At 44.8% G+C, this 21,611-nt stretch overlaps 1 protein-coding gene across 1 annotated transcript; it reads left to right on the top strand.

Moving 5' to 3' along the window:
- Window positions 1-141: 141 nt before the first annotated feature.
- Window positions 142-2,476, top strand: LOC120686583 (chlorophyll a-b binding protein CP26, chloroplastic-like). The gene is made up of 5 exons (XM_039968794.1): window positions 142-485; window positions 633-717; window positions 1,325-1,375; window positions 1,476-1,596; window positions 1,830-2,476. The coding sequence occupies exons 1-5, from the start codon at window positions 287-289 to the stop codon at window positions 2,223-2,225; spliced, it is 852 nt and encodes a 283-aa protein (XP_039824728.1). The 5' UTR covers window positions 142-286; the 3' UTR covers window positions 2,226-2,476.
- Window positions 2,477-21,611: the final 19,135 nt, after the last annotated feature.

The following is a 21,611-nucleotide window of genomic DNA, read 5'->3' as shown; positions in this document are numbered from 1 at the left end:
CAAGCTCACAAGAGGCCGTAGTGCTGCCACATCAGCACCCTCTAAAGTTACCACATCAGCGCCCTATCTGCCAAATAAGCATGGCCTGCCCAATCGCCTCCAAGCAATAGATAGCCCTCCTGGGCACCCAGCCAATGGCAGCTCCTATTGCCAAATCTCAGCTAGGCCCACAGCATCCTCCGATCCCCATTTCCATCCATTTAAACTAGCTTATCTTTCCCTCCACAAACGCCCATCAGCCATCCCCTCCTGCTGCAATCTTCCTCTGAATTGTGGGTCTGCGGCAATGGCGGCGCTCGCTCCATCGAAGATCCTCGGCACCCAGCTCAACTTTGCCGGCTCCTCCCGGTATGCCACCACTACACCGACCGCTGGGGCGCAGAAGATCGTCTCCCTCTTCAAAAAGAAGCCTGCCCAGAAGCCCAAGCCCGCCGCCGTATCATCCTCATCCCCGGACATCAGCGATGAGCTCGCCAAGTGGTATGGTGAGTAGACTAGAACCTGATTACTGAGATTGCACAACTTCTGGGATCACTTCTATTTGGCGTTTTTAAGTGCTTCGCCATGAAAATTCAGGAGCCTCTTGTGTGATGATTGCCTTTTTGTGTGTGTATGTGTGTGTTTCTTGATAGGCCCTGACAGGAGGATCTTCCTGCCGGATGGTCTCTTGGACCGCTCGGAGGTGCCGGAGTACCTCACGGGAGAGGTCGCTGGAGAGTAAGTCACATAATAAACTCTAATTTACTCTAATTTTGCTTGCCATAGGATTCATATTTACAACAACAACAACATAGCATTTTTTCCAAGCAAGTTGGGGTATGCTAGAGATAAAACCCAAAAGAAACAAAAGTCACGGTTCAGGTACATTGATAGCTAGTTTCCAAGCGCTCCTATCCAAAGCTATCTTCATATTTGTTTTAGAAAATTTGGATTTCAGTTGGTAGTTTTGGCTGAAATCAGGTTAAGTACTACTTGTTGGTTTGAAAAATAGACAGTGTATCATATACTGGGAGAAAAGAATACATTTGTGAAAAGAAGTAGTTTGGTTGTCAAATTCAGATTGTTCACGCCTAATGGCGCAACTTTGCTGTCTGTCAAATTCCTTCTGAAAGCACAGACCTGTCTCAAACATTCAGACCAGCATTTTAAATTTTGGCTAATTTTCTCACACTTTTTTTTGTGACTAATTTTCTCACACTTTTAAGCAGCAGTGTTCATCAACTATTAAGGCTGTCTCTGGTTCTACTTTTTGTTCAAATGAAATGCAGCATAAAATCCAACTGAATGCATCTGAACTGAGCCATCTTGCCCTTCCAACTTGCAGCTATGGCTACGATCCTTTTGGTCTGGGCAAGAAGCCAGGGGACTTCGCCAAGTGAGTCTCATATCTCTATCCCTTGCAACAAATCGCCTGCACTGCCTGGACACTGATGAACATGTAGATTCTAATGACCTCACTTACTATAACCCTGCAGGTACCAGGCCTACGAGCTGATCCATGCCAGGTGGGCCATGCTCGGCGCCGCCGGTGCCGTCATCCCGGAGGCGTGCAACAAGTTCGGCGCCAACTGCGGCCCTGAGGCCGTCTGGTTCAAGGTCCTGATCACCGGCTCTCTCAGAATATTCACACTTCAGTAGCATTTTTTTCTTTCTCAAATGCGCCGAAGAATTGCGTGCCATTGAATTTACGAGAAAGAATATATATATAGAACACAAGACGCAGCATAGTTTTGCATAGATTTCACATTCCAGTGGGTAGAGTAGTATTGCAATCTCTGAAAGTAGCTAGAAGCCTGAACTCATGGATGGCGCCACGGCAATGGTTGCAGACCGGCGCCCTGCTCCTGGACGGCAACACCCTCAGCTACTTCGGCAACAGCATCCCCATCAACCTGGTGGTGGCCGTCATCGCCGAGGTCGTCCTCGTCGGCGGCGCCGAGTACTACCGGATCATCAACGGCCTGGACCTGGAGGACAAGCTGCACCCCGGCGGCCCGTTCGACCCCTTGGGCCTGGCCAGCGACCCCGACCAGGCTGCCATCCTCAAGGTGAAGGAGATCAAGAACGGCCGGCTGGCCATGTTCTCCATGCTCGCCTTCTTCATCCAGGCGTACGTCACCGGCGAAGGCCCCGTCGAGAACCTCGCCAAGCACCTCAGCGACCCCTTCGGCAACAACCTCCTCACCGTCATCTCCGGCGCCGCCGAGAGGACGCCCAGCCTGTGAGCAATGCTGGCTGCTGCTGCGTTTGATTTTACCGGGAAACAGAGTGTGCGTGAGGGTCTGAACTCTGAAGAATGTGCCATGCGTGTAAATTATCAAGATGGGGAAGAAACCATTTCGTTCTGATCTCTGATGTGACTGCTGCTTGAACTTTCTTGTGCCTGCTGGGATATGCTGCTTAAGTAATTGATCGCTCTTAAGGTTCCAAATTGGAATCTTGCAATCTGCACACTGTAAAGGAGACGTTCTTCGTATTTGATGAGCCCTTTTCTCTTTCTGAAATACTGTCAATTTTGTACGTTTAAAATCTATTTTGTCGTCTAAAACACGCGGCATACTTTCCATAATCTATGAAAAAAAGACATGTTTACTAAACGTTTGTAGAATTCCCTTGTGATCCATTTTATTTATAGAACGAGATCCATTCTCCCTAGATATGCTTGCAAATACGGGAGTGACTATATTGGGCTTAAAATTTCACTACTACCACACGGGAAACTATTTATTTAATTAACAACCCTTTTTGTCACGTTAAAGTCATGCTTACTCAACTCAAAAGGCCAGCAACTAAGGATGCACCAATGGTATTTTTTGAATCAGCTAATTAATTACGATGATATACTACTCTAGTTTATTTCTCCTTCTAAATTATTTATGTGTAATGATATTTTAGTTTATTTTATCAACTTGTTAGGTGGATCCAGTAATCCAATATATATATATATAACTCTTTTCTACAAAGTAAACCCTCCCTGTTATCGTGTTTGATGAAGGTTTTTTTTTCCACAAGACTGGGCCAGGTTCTTTGAGCTAATTTGGGCCTTGTATTTAAATAAAAAAACAGAGAGAGAGAGAGAGAGAGAGAGAGAGAGAGAGAGAGAGAGAGAGAGAGAGCTCAATGCTACTAGTGCACATGGGCCGACTACATAGTTGGGCCTATGGCCTATGGGCATGCAGGTGACGAAAGAGATGGAAAAGAGGAAAGTTAATCAGTTTGGGCTAATGCTGTAACCATAACATCGTTGAACAATGATCCAGTGAGTTGCAAACACGATTTAAACCACAGGAAAAAAAGAAATTCCCAACCATTTCTCAAGTGCTTTTTTAAAATTCCCAACCATTTCTCAAGGTTTTTTTTAAAATTCCCAATCATTTCTCAAGTGTTTTTTAAGATCTCATCTGTCAAAAAAAAAAATCACCGGCCAGCCACGAACAATATAATACCGGCGCAGCATTTAGTGTGCTTATTACGGAATAGGAGTTGTAACAGGAGGATCCTGCGCTCCGTATCCTGCTCAACGAGAGCCTTCAGCGTTGGTTCAGCTGCTAGCTGCTTCAATTCACTGGAGATGGGCACCCCGGCCGGCCGTGATCATCATCTCACTGCTGTGCAGTGGCACTCTCTGCTGTACACGGCGTGCGCATTTCCTGAGCCGCTTGTACACAGATTGGTACGACGTCATTGTCAAATTTCATTCACTTCCTCACAGTATTTTTCATTTGTTGCCTACTTTATATTTCTCGTATCCAGTGTTTTACTGCTGCTTGGACATTATTTGTACCTCAGGTTTCGCCTTTAATTTCGAGGGCGGGCAACCTGTAAATCATGTTGTTCATATGTTAAATTGCATCGGTAGTACAACCTTTGGACCTTTGCTTACATGTTTGATCAAAACAAGGTCACCTATAAGTCACATACTCATCTTTTTTTCACATGAGTTTCGCTTAGTAATAAGTCCCTTTCTTGTGCTCGGCATATTTAAAGCATCGAAAACCATTGGATATGTTCATCAAGAACAGATGGAACAACAATGTTAGAATTTTGTTACGAATTTTTTTCTCTTATTTTTGCACACCTGGCTCTGCTCCCGTATTTTTACAAATAGCAATTGAACTGAAAACTACGCAATAATTTATCTGTGTACAGTTGCAGAGGCTAGGGATTTTTTTTCATTTCTAAAAAATCAGCTTATTCCATATTTTTATGAACCTCATTGATGTCAGGCAACAAATTAAAGAGGCACCAGATTCATATCAATCTTATGAATTTCTGCTGAGAGCATCTAGACAATTTCGCATCACTACCATAACATAAAGGAACCAAAATTTGCTCAGGTTTTTGCCATAATAATGTGTACAATTATGAGTTAGTGAGCACAAAATTTTGCTTGGAAAAAAGGCAAAACTCACGCATAAACCCAAGAGTGGCGATTGTGAAATCATGGTGAACAAAGTATTGTGCCAACTGTGACCCAACACAGTGCAGTGCGTGGGTAATAATTTTATTGGGCCGTTTTAATGTGATTTAGCTGTACGCTTGTACATGACAAAAATATATTTGAAAAATGAGCGAATGAATGTGCTGATGCTATCTAGGGCAGCCTAGAAAAAGAGTACGTGTTTCTTTTTTCTTTTTTTTTAAAGAGAGTACGTGCTGAGTGACAGGATACCATGCCTTAGAGCTGTACCCTTGGACTGCTGGTGCTGGTTGCTCAGCTGGGATTTCTGGTTGCTTATCATTTACAGTTAGAAACACACCCGCAATGTCTCTACGGATGTGTACTAGTGCTGTACTGTGTAAACGTATCTCTGTCGTGAGTTTTTTTCCCTCCATAATTCAATCATGATACCCGACTCTACATATATCTAGCCATCTAGGTATCTACCAACGGGGATGAAACCTAATCGATACTCACAAAAGCGCGATATCGTAGTTTACAAATTTCACTATTTATTTTAGTCTCTTTAATTTAAGAGATGCTTAATTACATCACCATTAATCCTCATAATTCTGGTTGCTTCATTAACGCATTATATTTTAGAAGTTAGAATTATTGCAAATTAAGAAGTTTTCGATGCATAAATTCAAAATAGCAACAAGCACTACTACAAAAATGTTGATTTGTCCCGGTTGGGAAACCGCTGTTGTCCCGGTTTCCCAACCGGGAACGCCTGTCCGGGACAAAAGGGGGTGCCCTTTTGTCCCGGGTGTGGCAACCGGGACAAAAGAGGACCTTTTGTCCCGGTTGATAACACCAACCGGGACAAAAGGTGCAGCCAGCGCCCACGTGGCTGGCGCACCCTTTTGTCCCGGTTGGTGTTACCAACCGGGACAAAAGGTCTCTTTTTTTTCATGTTTTTCTTTTCTCAATTCTTTTTCTATTTCAATTATACTTTTGCATTTCAATTAAACTTATGTATTGGAATTCAGTGTGTATGATCTCCACTAATATATACATATATATATAGTTACTTATATAATATTTGTCCTAGATAGTTTTCATATATAAATTAATTCACTTATATATATATATATGTATACACATATCTATACATGTGAATTCCTTTACATATGAAAATGTCTAGGACCAATATTATATAAATATATATATATACACATATATATATTATTGGAGTGCTTATATATATAATACATACATACTCCATCATATTTGCATAGGTATATTCGTTCTTAATTACATAGTAGAATTCGCCTTTTGGAAATTTAATACATACATACATACTCATAAATAGAAATTTAATACATAGACACACATATATATTTACATAGTTATATTCGTTCTTAATTACATATATACGCGTATATTGTCATATTTGCTGTGATTGTCAATATTAGATATTCCATCATAGTAGAATTCGCCTTTTGGATCGAGGACTTGCTCAACAATAAATCCGGAGAATTGTTCTTGAATCGCCATAATCTTTTTCTCCGGTATGAGTTTATCGCGCATCTCCCCGACCTATGGAAAAAGGGGATAATTAATTTCGACTAATTAAAATACGAGTTCAAATATTAACAAGTTTTTTTACTTACTTCCTCCTCCCAATCTGTCCAGCCCTTTGGAGGACCTACCAGACCATGGATGTTCTCGCATACATAGTATGCGCACAATACAGTGACTGGTTTCTGCCTCATACACTTTAAGAGAGAAGAAATTATCAGGTATTTACATGAATATATAATAAAACTAATGAATCGGGCAACGAATCATCTAAGCGCGTACCGGAAAATCTGTCTTGATCTTCAATTCCTTGTCAAATTTGTCTGGATGATTTTTAGCGAATTCTTTCCAAACCCTGTGCATGATTAGAACAATTATAGTCAAGTAACAAAGTGATTCAAATTATCGGTCATGGACGGAGTAGTGGTAGAATTACTTTTTCATCATGTTAAGAAGATTTTCGTATTGTTCTGGAGGTCTCCTCAATGAGTCCATAACCACGAGTAGGCTCTTCTCGGGAATTATGACAGTTAGGACAAAGTGTTCACTGCAAGATTATACGGAGGCAGTTCTTGGTAGTTAAGATTTAAACAATTTGATTATAGAATAGAAAGAGTTAGACGGAAGGAATCACTCACGCAAAGTTGTAAGGAAACAATATCATTTGCTTGTTGTGATGAACGCTTATGTACTTGAACATGTTTTGGAATATGTCATCGAGATTGTCACGTAGAAGCCTCCAATTACAAGTAATTGGGTCGATGAAGCCGAGGTGAGAGTATCCCTTTCTTCTGCAAGTATGTATCTCCATTCTACATGATACCGAATAAATCAAGAGATCAGTATGTTGAGATCATGCAAAACAATACGTAAGGAGAGTAAAATACTTACAGAACCCACAAGCCGACCATAGAGATGCCGAGGGCCTCCTGATGGAATAGTTGGTAAATTTCTTTCCAGTTTATCCATATAATGGCCTCCCCCCGTAAGAAATCGTCATCTTTAATCTTTGCGCCCTGCATGAAGATGCAATCGGCCATCGCACGCATGTAGTGCTGGTGCAGCTTATACATTTGCGTTGGAAGCACAGACACTACTTCGGGGGGTACAAGAGTTTTGCCGATCTCAAACGTCCATTTGACGACCACATCGGCCTTTGGAATATCTTCTCCCCCTGCAATCTGAGCGGCCGTCAGGTTTGATTCTTTCAGAAATGTAACAAAGTCTTGTTCTTGCGTCGTCTGTCCCACTACGAGAGGCTCTATTGATTGTTTCTTTTGGGCTCTGAGCTGTGGAACGTCGGACGACGACGACTTTGATTGTCTCTTCTTTTTCTCAGTAGTTTTGATAATTGTGCGTTCGTAGTCTGAAGGGGGGTCTCTCGAAATGAATTTTCTCTTATTTGCTTCGCACATTCCCTTAAAAAATTTCAAATCTATCGGATTTATGACTTTCTCGGGCTCCGGCTTCGGCTTCGGCTTGAAGTGCTCTTTAACTCTTTCTTGAGTTATCCGATCGCATTCTTCAAGGCTCATGTCCCAGGGTTTAATATGAGCCTCCTTGGTTTTCTTCTTATTTTCCTTCTTCTTTGGAGGCTCCATAGCCGGTGCAGCTACCTTCTTTGCCGGCGGCCGTTTCTGCTTCTTTGCCGGCGGTGGAGGGGGTGACCATGGAGGCGACGGTGACGCTTGAGTGTTCATCGGCGCATGAGATGATGGTGATGGAGAATGTGCCGGTGAACCTTGCCGAGACAGTGCTGCCCTTGGGGAGTTTTGCGGAGATGCTGGTCTTGGAGAGGCATGCTGAGATGCCGGTCTTGGTGTTTGATCATCCGACTTTAGGACAATGTAGCGCTTATCCCATAGGATGTAGCCATGAATGGCTTCTGCTAGTATCCTCTCCCCATCGCCTCCAGGAATATCAAGCTCGAGCGTCTCCCAACCCTGGCACACCTGCTCCACGCCAACTCTTGTGTATCTAGGCGGAATTTGCTGCCCGTGGTACACGTCGCCTGGTTCGGTTGGCATGGCGGTACCGTACGCAACAGTGAACATTAAGTTCTTAACGGCAGTCTGCAGGTCACAAGGTGTCCGGTGGGTGATCTCATACACTGGAAATCGCTGCGGGGCCGACGCTTCAACTGCGGCCTGGATCCCCGTGGGCTCGGCGGCGGCGACGTCTGTGGAAGCGCAGCTGCTTTTCCGCTGAGACAGGTGATCGGCTGCGACACTAGGCTCTGGAGGCAACGTTTGCGCTTGCTGTTGCTGGCTCATTGCTACGGCCACTTGGCGTTGAACCTCTTCCTCCAGTCTTTGATCGTGTGACATGAGCCGTTCCTCTAGCCTTCGCAAGTGCTCCCGCTCATCATTCTTTCTTCTTTGCCGGCTTCTATATGAATCAATGTAATCCCTGAACCCATACTTCCACGGAACCACGCATTTGCCTCTTGTGCGGCCCGGATGCTCTGGATTCCCAAGGGCGTAAGTCAGCTCGTCCCTCTCTCTATCCGGCTGGAATGTTCCCTCGGCCGCTGCTTGTATGGCCTCCTATAGTCTCTGGGCTGCTCGCTGGATGTTTGACCCATAGATGCAGTCACCAGTCAATGGGTCCAAGCTTCCCCCGTGACCATAAAACCAGGTCCTTGACCTTTCAGGCCAGTTCATGGTTGCAGGTTGGATGCCTCTGTCAAGCAGATCCTGCTCCATCTTCTCCCATTTGGGTACTGCAAGCTTGTAGCCTCCTTGGCCGAGAGTGTGATGGTACACTTTCTTCGAGGCGTTGTCTTTGGCCTTCTGCACCTTCTGAAGCCCAAGCTCTGAAGACTTGTATTCCACAAATGCATCCCAGTGACCCCTGAGCTTTTCGAGCTCGCCGGTAAATACGGGTGTGGTCCCGGTCTTGATATATTTCTTCGTCAAAATTTTCTTGAATGATCGCAGCTGTTCGGCCATCTTACTCAGGGTCCAGCGCTTGCATATCTCTTCGGATTCAGCTGGAACCGTCAAGTTTTTCTTAAGCTCCCGCCAGCACCATTCTTTTTCTCTTTCGGGTACCGCATCCCGTTCCTCGCTTGGATTGGAAGCTTTCCAGAGCCTGAAGCTGATCGGGATGTTGTCCCTGACAATACATCCAGATTGTCTTATGAATTTTTTGGCGGCAGCTTCTGGAGTGATCGGTTCGCCATCTGGACCAACTTCCGTTATAATGAACCGCCCTTCCAGTTTTTTTGTTGGGCCTCGCTTCGTCTTTTTTTGCTGCGACGATGATCCAGACGGCTATAAAAAACATTCATAGTATTCATATAGATTCAGATCAAAATATGATTGTCACTACAAATGATTATAGTTGTGATATGTACATTAGTACTTTGTTCAGCAGCAGCGTCATCCTGAATAGATGGTGCCTCAATTCCATCACCGGACATATTCAAATATATGTCGGTATTGCTGCCATCATCAGCTTGTTCAGCGACATCTCCTTGACCTTCGCCAATCATATTCAACAAGAACTGTTCGTCTTCCGCGTCTGTGTGTCGCGGGTCCATCGTAACTAAAATATGAATACAAATAAAACCCTTAAAAATTATCTAAATAATCCACATATTTGCGAGCATTTGACTAAGTACCGATCGATGGACGAGGTCGAGTAATATTCTCTAAGTAATTCAAGAAATGAACTTGAAATATTCTATCGATAATTTCACTAAGTACCGATCGATGGATGAGGTCGAGAAATATTTCACTAAGTAATTCAAGAAATATACATGAAATATTTAAAAGAAATTTAAACTCACTTTACACATACATACATACATACATACATACATTCATACATTTAAAAATTTGTAAATATACCTTTATTTACACAACAAATTATGATTTCACTCTTAACAACAAATTATGATTTCACTCTAAATAACATGAACTCTAAATTATGATTTCAAATTATGAGCATGTCCCAAAGTTACATGAGTGTAGCTTCCTAGCTACTGAAAATGAGCTATAATTGGTCGACGATGTCGATCTCAGTGCTGCAAACACTCGACACACTCTGAAAACTAAAAATTAAAGAACATTGGGGAACTATACAGAGGCAGGAGCTTCCCAACGTAGCGAGAGGTTCTGGGGTTCAATGGAATGGAGAAGGTGTTGAGGGGCTCTCGTAGTAGGACGATCTTTTAGGAGATGAAACCTCGGTGTATGATTCCATCTATTTTTAGGTAAAGGCAGCTTTAGTAGTTTATGTACTAGGCTGCATTACTTTTACCTTTTAGGTAACAAATATATTGTTGAATGATTGATCGCTCTTATACTAGTTTACCATGCTTCTTAGTACACAATTCTCGTAATTTTCTAGACCTTCATTGATCCTGTACAATGCTAAATTAACCATATAATTTGCTACTTTCTTTGAATTGTGCCGATTTCATCAGGTTCTTTTGTTGTGGTTGATTTTATGGACTTAGGTCTAAGTAGCACGAAACTAAAAGTTTTTTTATTAGTAAATGTTATAGAAAATTTATGGATCCATGTTACTTACTTGCCAAGAGTTTTCTTTCTAGTAAATCGAAGTCAGCAATTTACGTCAATTAAGTTGGACCCTGAATGTTATTATAGTAAATTCATAGATTCATGTCAATTACTTATCAATAATTTTTCTCTCATGCAGATCATAATTAGAAAGTTATGTTAGTCATTGTTGTGGTACTGTAAGTTTGATAGATGATTTACACGGTGCATTTGTGTCGATCTGTGAGCTTATTTCCTTCCATTACAGTACTCATAATAATAGTTTACCATAGCTTTCCATTTAGTTGCGTAGTAGGAAGCTTAAGTCAGATTCAGGGTGAACACTATAATAGTTTTGTGAAGCCTCATTTCCTATTTGATGACCAAGCATCAATGCACCTACATTTGAAAGCAGCAGACAAGCATGGTGATTCTGTTAGTGCTCTGTGTTGGAGGGGACGAGATCGAGCTCTACCTTTGGGTACGCGGCGTGGGCTGGGATGGCCTGTAGCGGCGGGTCGACGGTGAGCAGGGGATGGTGGCGAGGGCGTTACGGCGGCGGTGGCTCTGGGCGGCGGCGTGAGGTCGGGGCTCTGGGCGGCGGCGACGTCGATGGCGGCGGTGCTCGGCTCGCGCGGTGGGGGGGAGCAGGACGGCGGCGGCGGTGGCTCTGGGCGGCGGTGTGAGGTTGGGGCTCTGGGCAGCGGCGACGTCGATGGCGGCGGTGCTCGGCTCGCGCGGTGGGGGGAGCAGGACGGCGGCGGCGGTGGCTCTGGGCGGCGGCGTGAGGTCGGGGCTCTGGGCGGCGACGACGTCGATGGCGGCAGTGCTCGGCTCGCGCGGTGGGGGGAGCAGGACGGCGGCGGCACCAGGCGCAGATGAGAAACCAAGTGTTAGGGGAAGGGCGAAGGAGGAAGGAAATATATGGGGGGGGGCTTTTGTCCCGGGTGAAGCCACCACCCGGGACAAAAGGACCTTTTGTCCCGGGTCGTGGCTTCACCCGGGACAAAAGGCCCCCCTTTTTGTCCCGGGTGAAGCCACGACCCGGGACAAAAGGTCCTTTTATCCCGGGTGGTGGCTTCACCCGGGACAAAAGGGGTTTTTGGGCGGGCCGGGAAAATTCCCAGCCCGCGGCCCACCTTTAGTCCCGGGTGGATCTACCACCCGGGACAAAAGGGGCCCGTTTTCCCTCGTTCCCTGCCTAATGTTATGTTTGTTTTTGTTTCTTTTTACTTCTCTTTTAAAATTGGCTTTCATTTGTTAATTCAGTTAATAAAATTATGATTCCAAAAATTATGGAACAAAATTTCTTATCTCTATATAAACTTGATACACGCAACAAAAATAATTAATTTTCATTCAAGTGATTGGGTCAATGAAATATCTAACTTTTTTGAAATCATATTTGTTATTTTGACCATGCAAAAATATATTAGGTGAATTTTTTTTTCAAACTGTTGCTTTTCGACAGAAAGTGGATTCTATCACGATATTAACGTTTAAAAAGTGAATTTTAGATAAAATTAAGCAATTTCATGATATTAATGAGTAGTGTGTGAGTTTGAGAGATAGTGTGTGTTAGTGAGATTGTGTGTGTTAGTGAGTGAGTATAGTGTGTTAATGTGAATGTAATTTCATGAAATAAATAAAATTAGTTGAGTAATCCATTATTGAATGAAAATTATAATTGATTCTAGTAATTAAGTGAAAAATATATAAAATAATATATAACACATAAAGTATAATTGTACAGTACATATATAATAAAAGTATTCGAATTGCGATTATGTTTTTATACAATAATATAAAATAATTCAAGTACATGAAGGATTAGCGGTAACAGACTTTCTCTTCACAAATGTCCCTTGATTATGATCACGGCGCAAGTATGGAGCATCATCATTGGCTAGCAGGATGCATGGATCAGCATTTACTTCGAAAGGTGGAATGGACAACAAAATTATTATATTCTTCTGAAAAGTCTGTCTTGTCCTCCACTCCAACGATGTTTCTCTTTCCTGATAGAACTATGTGTCGCTTAGGCTCATCCTTTTGCTTGTTTATCCCCTTCTTTGGCTTGCTGGACATGTCCTTAATGTAGAAAACCTGAGCGACATCATGGGCTAGGACAAATGGCTCGTCTCTATACCCAAGATTGTTGAGATCAACTATTGTCATCCCATACTCATCTTTTGTTACGCCTCCTCCAGATAGCTTAACCCATTGGCAACGAAATAGAGGCACCTTGAAATTGGGACCGTAATCCAGCTCCCATATCTCTTCAATGTAGCCGTAATATGTGTCTTTTTTTCCATTATTGTCCGTGGCATCCATATGAACACCGTTGTTTTGGTTGGTACTCTTTTTATCTTGGGCTATCGTATAAAATGTGTTTCCATTTATCTCGTACCCTTGGTATGTTAAGATATTCCAAGATGGTCCCCCTAGCCAATAAGAACAGTTGTTCACTTATATCCATGTTATGCATTAGATGCTTCCGCAACCAGTTGCAGAAAATGTTCATGTGCTCACGTGTAATCCATGCCTCAGACTTTTCCGGGAAATTGGAGAGCATAATTTTCTTGTGTTCCTCGATATATGGGTCAACCAAGGATGATTGTTGAAGAACCGTATAATGTGCTTTCTTGAATGAGAAATTATCTGTGCAGACATAAGATTTCTTTCCTAATGTACCCTTTCCAGTTAGTCTCCCCTCATATCGCGATTCAGGGACTCCAATCGGTTTAAGGTCATCAATAAAGTCAACACAAAAGTCAATGACCTCCTCAGTTCCGTAGGCACTGGCGATGCTTCCTTCTGGACGAGCTCTATTACGAACACATTTCTTGAGTACCCCCATGAACCTTTCGAATGGGAACATGTTGTGTAGAAATACTGGTCCGAGAATATCAATCTCTTTGACAAGGTGCACTAGAAGATGTGTCATGATGTTGAAGAAAGATGGTGGAAATATCAGCTCAAAGCCAACAAGACATTGCACCACATCATTTTGCAGCTTTATCAAATTCTCCGGGTCAATTATCTTCTGAGAAACTAAGTTGAGGAAGGCACATATCTTCACGATGGTTAATCGGACGTTATCAGGCAGAATCCCCCGCAGCACAACCGGAAGAAGTTCGGTCATAAGAACATGGCAGTCATGGGACTTGAGATTTGTAAATTTCTTCTCTGCCAAATTTAAGATTCCTTTTCTATTGGATGAGTATCCAGATGGAACCTTTATACTGCTCAAACAGTCAAACATGGTTTCTTTCTCTTCCTTGCTAAGAGTATAGCTGGCAGGACTTAAGTATTGTCGTCCATTATCTCGCTGTTGTGGATGTAAGGCATCTCGTTCTTCCATACGTTGCAATTCTTGACGTGCTTCTACTGTATCTTTTGTCTTTCCGTACACTCCCAAGAATGCTATCAGGTTGACGCAAAAATTCTTCGTGAGGTGCATCACATCAATTGCATGACGAACATCTAAGACTTCCCAATATGGTAGCTCCCAAAATATAGATTTCTTCTTCCACATGGGCGCCATTCCGTTTTCGTTCGGAACAGGTTGGCTACCAGATCCCTTTCCAAAAACAACTTCTAGATCTTTTACCATGTTGAAGACGTCTTTACCACTACGGTGCATCGGTTTTGTTCGGTGGTCCGCTTGGCCTTTGAAATGCTTGCCCTTCTTTCGTACCGCATGCCTGATGGGAAGAAACCGACGATGACCCATGTATACAACCTTCTTACAGTGAGTCAACCATATATTATCGGTATCATCTAAACAGTGTGTGCATGCTTTGTATCCCTTGTTCGAATGTCCTGACAAGTTACTAAGAGCAGGCCAGTCATTGATCGTTACGAACAGCAATGCTCGTAGGTTGAAGTTTTTTCTGTTTGTATTCATCCCACATCCGTACACCTTCATCGCCCCAGAGCCATAAGAGTTCTTCGACCAATGGTCTTAGGTACACATCAATGTCATTTCCGGGCTGCTTTGGACCCGGGATAAGCACTGGCATCATGATGAACTTTCGTTTCATGCAGAGCCATGGTGGAAGATTGTACAGACAAAGAGTCACAGGCCAAGTGCTATGACCACTGCTCATCTCACCAAAAGGATTCATGCCATCCGTACTCAAACCGAACCTTATGTTTCTCGCATCCAAATCAAATTTAGGGTACGTTCTATCTATTTTTCTCCACTGCGACCCATCAGCGGGGTGTCTCAACATCGAGTCTTTCTTGCGTTCCTCTTTGTGCCATCGCATCAACTTAGCATTATCTTTATTTCTAAACAGACGCTTCAAACGTGGTATTATAGGCAAATACCACATGACCTTCGCAGGAACTCTCTTCCGGGGAGGCTCCCCCTCGACATCTCCAGGATCATCTTTTCTAATCTTGTAACGCAATGCACTGCATACGGGACATGCATCCAAATTCTCGTACTCGCCTCGGTAGAGGATGCAGTCGTTGGGGCATGCATGTATCTTTTGCACTTCCAGTCCCAAAGGGCAAACAAGTTGTTTGGCTTCATATGTTGTGGCAGGCAATTCATTGTCCTTAGGAAGCATTTTTTTAACAAGTTTGAGTAATTCACCAAATCCCTTGTCGGATACACCATTTGTCGCCTTCCATTGCAGCAACTCCAAGGTGGTGCCAAGTTTCTTAAATCCATTTTGACAATCTGGGTACAACAACTTATTGTGGTCCTCTAACAACTTCTGGAACTTCAACCTCTCCGTTTCACTCTCACAGTCTGCCTGCACATTGTGCAATGCCTGCCCCAGATCGTCACTGGGATCATTTTCTGCTACATCTACTTCGGGCTCTTCCATGGGAATATCGTCATCGAATGCACCGATTCCAGCATTCCAGGGAAAGTGGTCGTCAAAATCTTCTTCTTCATTATCTTCCATGGTAACCCCCTGTTCTCCGTGCTTCGTCCAACAAACATACTTCTTCATGAAACCATTTGCGAAAATGTGGCTGTGTAGGATTCTTGAAGATGAGTAATCCTTGTTATTGTTGCAATGAACACACGGGCAGCACATAAAACCATTCTGCTTGTTTGCCTCAGCCACAAACAAAAAATAATAGCAAGCCATCAATGAATTCTTTCGAACGTCGGTCAGCATTGTACATCCATTGCCGGTCCATCTGCATTTTAAATAAATCGATTTGAATTCTTTACACGTATCGAATAAATAAAATATATCAAACCCTCCAGCTGCTGAAGCCATATTTTACTGAAAAATACCTTTATTTTCCACAAAATTATAAATTCTTACCATTACAATGCAAAAATTATTTACTATTACAATAACAATGATCAGATTAATAACTCTTGCAAATAACAATGAAATCATATAAAAAAGACGAAATGTATCATTAATCCTCAAGAAATCTCTAATTAATTGAAAGAAATCTCTATAACTTCTAATTACTTTGACACCCTTCAGTTCCAGGAGTACACTCTTTTCAATATCCAGAAACCCTCTAGAAGAAAAATAAACCTTTATTTCTGAAAATGTATATGTCAGTAACCTCAACCCTGCGGTGATGACACAGTCTTTCGGGGGGACACGGTGCGGTACAAGGATGTCACCAATCGGCTAGTCGCAGCACCAACATTTACGATTAATAGGCACAGGCAGCATGCTCGTTGATATGCTCTCAGTACAACAACGGGCATGCTGACTGCGTCAAAATGCTGTCTTCTTATCAATCGGAAGTGCTGGTGATGCGACCAACCGATTTGCGACGTCCTTATAGAGCATCGTGTATCCCTGAAAGGTAGTGCCATCACCGTTGGATGGAGATTAACGACGTATACTTGTTTCGAAATAAAGATTTTTTTAGCTTCTAGATGGTTTCAATGTGAGCCTGATTAAATACATCACTAGAGTGTCAAAATAATCCATTCATAATACAAAAAATTATATAATATACTCATTTCATTAATTCATTCATGAATAAAAAAATCAACTATCCACAATATGGTCATATATACAAGTACATCACATGAAGTATCTACACTCATTCTAAAAATTTCTACTATCCATATACTCATCTAAATCTAAAAGAAAATTACACCTACATATGCAATCTAGCTAGCTAAATGTCCAAGAAATGAGCTAGCTACACATTTTCTCTATTTCTAAAGTATGAAATGAGCTATACAAGCCAAGGAAGAAGAGAAAAACAAGCCCCAAACCTTTAGAGCAGATGGATGGACGGGGAATCAAAGATCTTCACAAATGTGGTGAAGAAATGAGCAAGAACTCCTCTATCCCGAGCCAAGAACAGCAAGAAAATAAGTGAGCTGAATGGCTCGGGCGGGGGGAGAGGGAAGGGGATAAGGGGCCCAAGGCCTTTTGTCCCGGTTGGAGGCACCAACCGGGACAAAAGGGGGGACTTTTGTCCTGGTTGGTGGTTCCAACCGGGACAAAAGGCTACGCGGGCCTTTTGTCCCGGTTGGAACCACCAACCGGGACAAAAGGCTCCCATTTTGTCCCGGTTGGTGTCTCCAACCTGGACAAAAGGCCCCTGTCCCCCCGCTGGCCCGGCTAGCCGTTGGACCCGGGACAAAAGCCACCTATTGTCCCGGGCCCAAAGGCTGCCGGGACAAATGGCCAGAAACAAAGGCCTGTTTTGTAGTAGTGAAGGATCATGCCGCACTATAGAAATGAATATCATGGATGGGGCATTACAGTCTACCGCAAAAATAACGCATATGGCTATCCTCCTGACCGTTAGATAAAGCCCTAAAAAATCACTTCTTGTAGGAGCATCATCTATGGTGATAGATAAAAAAGGGCAGACCGATATTTATTAAATCCATCTGGATTTCATCTTACCTCGAGCGTACCAATGCAAATGAAAAATGAAGATTGCATAAGCTTTATAAATATGTTGGTTTTTACCGTACATATGAACTCGTCATCTATCGCATTTTCTAGCACAGCCTCGTAAGAATTAATATGGGGGCTCATCATGAAAGGATTTATCCAATCCGTAAAATATGATACCTTAATTTTGATGGAGATTAAGCTACGCTTGTGCTAAGGATTTATTCAATTAATAGAAATGAATGATGATATATATGCACCTTTAGAGAGAGAGATGCCCATGGACAGCCGGCGACAAAGGCCGTTCTGATGTGCTGCAGCTCAAAATCGCCGGCCGCAGCAGCAGCAGGCACACCGTACCGGCGGACAGAGACATAGCTAGCCTAGCCAACAAGCAGCTAGGGGGCGGTACGGCTCACGCTTACACACCCTGTGGCCTGGCTGCACTCGCCTCCTGCCATCTGCTGTGACCTGTTGCGTGATCTGATGATGATCTGCTCAGCCTGCAGGCTCCAGATCGACGAGTCGTGTGTGTAATAACTCGATCGCGATCGAAATCTTATCTTCCTGCGCTGCTACTCGATCTGCTAGCTAGGCCGGCGAGATCCCATTACAAAAAAACTCGAATCATCTGCGACGACTGATCACTCGGGCCGTGTTTAGTTATAAAAATCAAAATTTCAATTTTTTTCCGCCACCTGTATGGAGACTTAAATCTAGATGAAATAAAAAATGCATTGCGACTGCTGTCTGTAAATGGCGAGACGAATCTAATGAACCTAATTAGACTGTAATTAGATGCTAAATTGCTACAGTAATGCTACAGGTAGCTCGCTAAGCTACTCGCCTTGGTCCTCCTGCTGATCGCTCAACGTTAACAGCCTCCCCCAGCAGCCAGTCGATCGGCAGGTGAGCATGCAGCAGCAGCCGATATTGTGTGTGGCAGGACATGTTTGGGAGCACCGTACCGCATTTCCACATGGGGACACCGCATGCACACGACGATTAATTGATACAGGTATCAAGAAGAGAGAAGATTGTTTGTTTTTTGTTTGGTAATTGACTGACCTCTTCCTGAAATCCTGATGATCGAATGGTCGTCCTTGATTGCTGTGGCAGAGAGCTCACATGCAAGCGTGCACGCGTGGACGAGCTCTTGCTTGCCATGTCCTTGCCTTATAGATGGCCAAATGGCCCGGCATTATAGATGGCCAAATGGCCCGTGTCTAATAGGCGGGATTTGCTACGGTACTCCGAAATGACTGGGCACCATAGATCTTGATGGTTAGAGGAGGTAATAGTATTTATATATTTTTAATTATAAAAGTAGAAAAAATATAGGAACTAACTTCCTATTGGATCTAACCTCCAAAATCATATACCGTGACTATTTCCACGTGACAGATTCATATGTGCCTGTTGGCCGTTCAAACGTGACGAAATAATTTGTGCAGGAAGAGCCATCGGCATTACTAACATGTTTGGAATTGAAGCGGCCATTGCATCTCTAGCTGAGTAGCCGCCTGCGGAGTGATCACAATTTGGACTATTAGCTATGCAAACGGAACACGTGCATATGTGCATGATGGCCGTTTAATTTTTTTTTCATTGTTTTTTGTTTAACGTGAATGCATTGACATGGGTTGATACTTGACACTTTAGAGGAAAAAAAAGTAGACACTTGACACTTAGAGGAAAATAAAATAATAGGTGAGTTGTAATATCCTTTCCCTAATGTGACATGGGTGTGTTGTAACATTTTGTTCCTAACATGATATGGGTGAGTTGTAACAATTTTTCCTGGCGTGACATGAGTGTGTTATAATATGTTTTTTGTAATGCGATATAATAACACGTACTAACCCAGTGTTTGATCAAGAAATAATAGATACTTAACGTGTTATGCATTATGCATGTGACCCTGTTTTACCCCGCAAAAAAAAAAAGCATGTGACCCTGTTTTTATAACATGATTCAAAAAAAGAAAAATATGGCATATGAATGTTACATTTTTAAGATATATGTGACCCGTATACACGTGACAATTGTTTTGAAGATATAATAATTTGTTACTTTTTGAAGGCTTGTCTCTTCTAAAATTCAAGGGTCTAGATTTATTGAAGCTCTTACCTCCTATTAGGTAATTGGAGTACCGTAGAAAGGCCCCTAATAGACGCATAGGAAACGACACTAAAAAACACAACACGAACACGATCTGACACGGGCATAATGTCAGTGTTGACACGGCACAACCATAGTGTAGTGCATAGGTCGGAACCCCAACACATAGTGCTGGCATGAGCACGACACGACTTGTCGGTACCCTGTAGCAGGGATACCCACTCTTACTGCAGTAAGGCAGGACCTGCGTAGTTATCCGTAACTGCATGGAAAGGACGGAGTAGCCAGGCCCACGGGCCAGGCTCTTCCCTCGCCAGGCCAACGGCCCCGGACCCGTCCCCCGCCTGGGGAAGGGTCCGGAGACGCCACATGTCTCTATAAAAGGGAAGCCCCATGTTGACCGCCGGGGCCTCGGACCCCCCGTAAGGGTCCGAGGCCCCCTGCGGTCGCCCGGACCTCTCTTTACCGCGTAGGGGTCCGGAGCTGCCACGTAGCCCGGAGGAACGGGCTCGCGCGCAAGCCTTCCGCTCGAAGACCCGCGCGCCTACCGCATTTAATGCAGAAGGACAAGGCGTGCTCTGCCGCCGCTGCATGCGAGGCAGCCCTTGTCAGGCCTCGCTGTACACCGCGTATTACCGAGGAGCACAGTGCAGCCGCCTGTGCCGCGGCCGCGCAGAGCCCGCCTGCAGCATTAAATGGATACGACAGCACGGCACTTTTCCATCATGCCGCCTACGCCGCAAGCTACACCGCCTGCTTAAGCAACATGGCGGGCGAAGCCACTAGCTACGTCAGGCTCCGTCCCGGCAAGACAGCGCCAGGACATGATGGACGAAGGGCTCCGGGAGCAGGCAAGGGAATCCAGAAAGAGATCACCTTTGCCTGCGACGCCATGATGTATGAACAGTACGTTATTTTATACTACAACGTTGGACCCACTTGTCGGGGACCCAACAGCTGTGTACGCGCCCCCTTGAGATATAAAAGGGAGGCGCTCGTTGTGCACAGGACATCTCCAGACAGACACAAGCTCTCGCAACTCTCACACTCTCGTGGGAAGGCAATACAATACACAGTGGATGTAGGGTATTACGCTCCGGTGGCCCGAACCACTCTAAATCTTGCGGTGTTCATCGTGTTCTTGAGCGAGATCGATCTAAGACTAGCTAAGCCCCGAGTACACACCCTCTGGGATAGGGCGGGTGCCTTCCGCCACCCGGCTGTGGTTTGCAGCACCACGACATTTGGCGCGCCAGGTAGGGGCCTTAACTGGTCGCAGTTCATCTCTTCTTCGTCCCCATGGTTCGTGTGGACGACGTGGAGATGACGGAGGGTGTGGCGTCTTCCACGCCACATGCCTCTCGCGTTCCTGCTCCAGGGGCAACTGTGCCCGTGGAGCAGCCACCGCTGGCGGCGGCGCGCGCCGCTCGCCGGCAAGAGTTAGGGCGCCCATCAAGGGCCCCCTCACAGGCTGCGAGCGGCGGAGCGCTGGCAGCGGCTAGGGAGTTGCTTCGCAACCCCCCGGCTGAGGCAGCTTCGCCAGACGCCCTGAAGCAGTGGCGGGATGACGTTGACCGTCTCCTCCACCTGGCTCAGGCCCCCTCCAGTTCTGCAAGGACTGGGCAACGACCTCCGCCTGGCAACGCGGTGGTACCTTACCGCCAGCGTCAGGGCGGGGCATCGGCGTCCGTGCGCTCCCCAACCGTGAGGGGTGCACGAACAGAAGACTTGCGGGCGGAGCTCAACCGCCGGCGCGCGGGAGAGGACGCCCGCGTCTTCGTCGAGAGGGCGCGAGAGCGCCGTCTCAACATTGAGGGTCGCAACCTCAATGCTGATCTGGACGCGGTGGCACCCAGTCCTCCGGTGAACGCCCGGATACAGTCAGGCGCACCGGTGGCTGGGGTGGGCTGTGCCGCACTCGCGGAGCACCTCCGCGCCGTGGCGTGGCCACCCAAGTTCCACCCACACCTGCCAGAAAAGTACGACGGTACTACTAACCCGTCGGAATTCCTGCAGGTGTACGTTACCGCCATCAGAGCGGCTGGTGGTAACGGCGCCGTCATGGCAAGCTACTTTCATGTAGCCTTGTCCGGGCCAGCCCGGACCTGGCTCATGAACCTCACACCTGGGACGATCCAGTCCTGGGAAGAGCTCTGCGCG

This window comes from Panicum virgatum, chromosome 8N, assembly GCF_016808335.1.
Source record: "Panicum virgatum strain AP13 chromosome 8N, P.virgatum_v5, whole genome shotgun sequence".
NCBI lineage: Eukaryota > Viridiplantae > Streptophyta > Magnoliopsida > Poales > Poaceae > Panicum > Panicum virgatum.
Note: the sequence above shows the minus strand (reverse complement) of the source record. Positions and strands in the feature narration are given on the sequence as shown.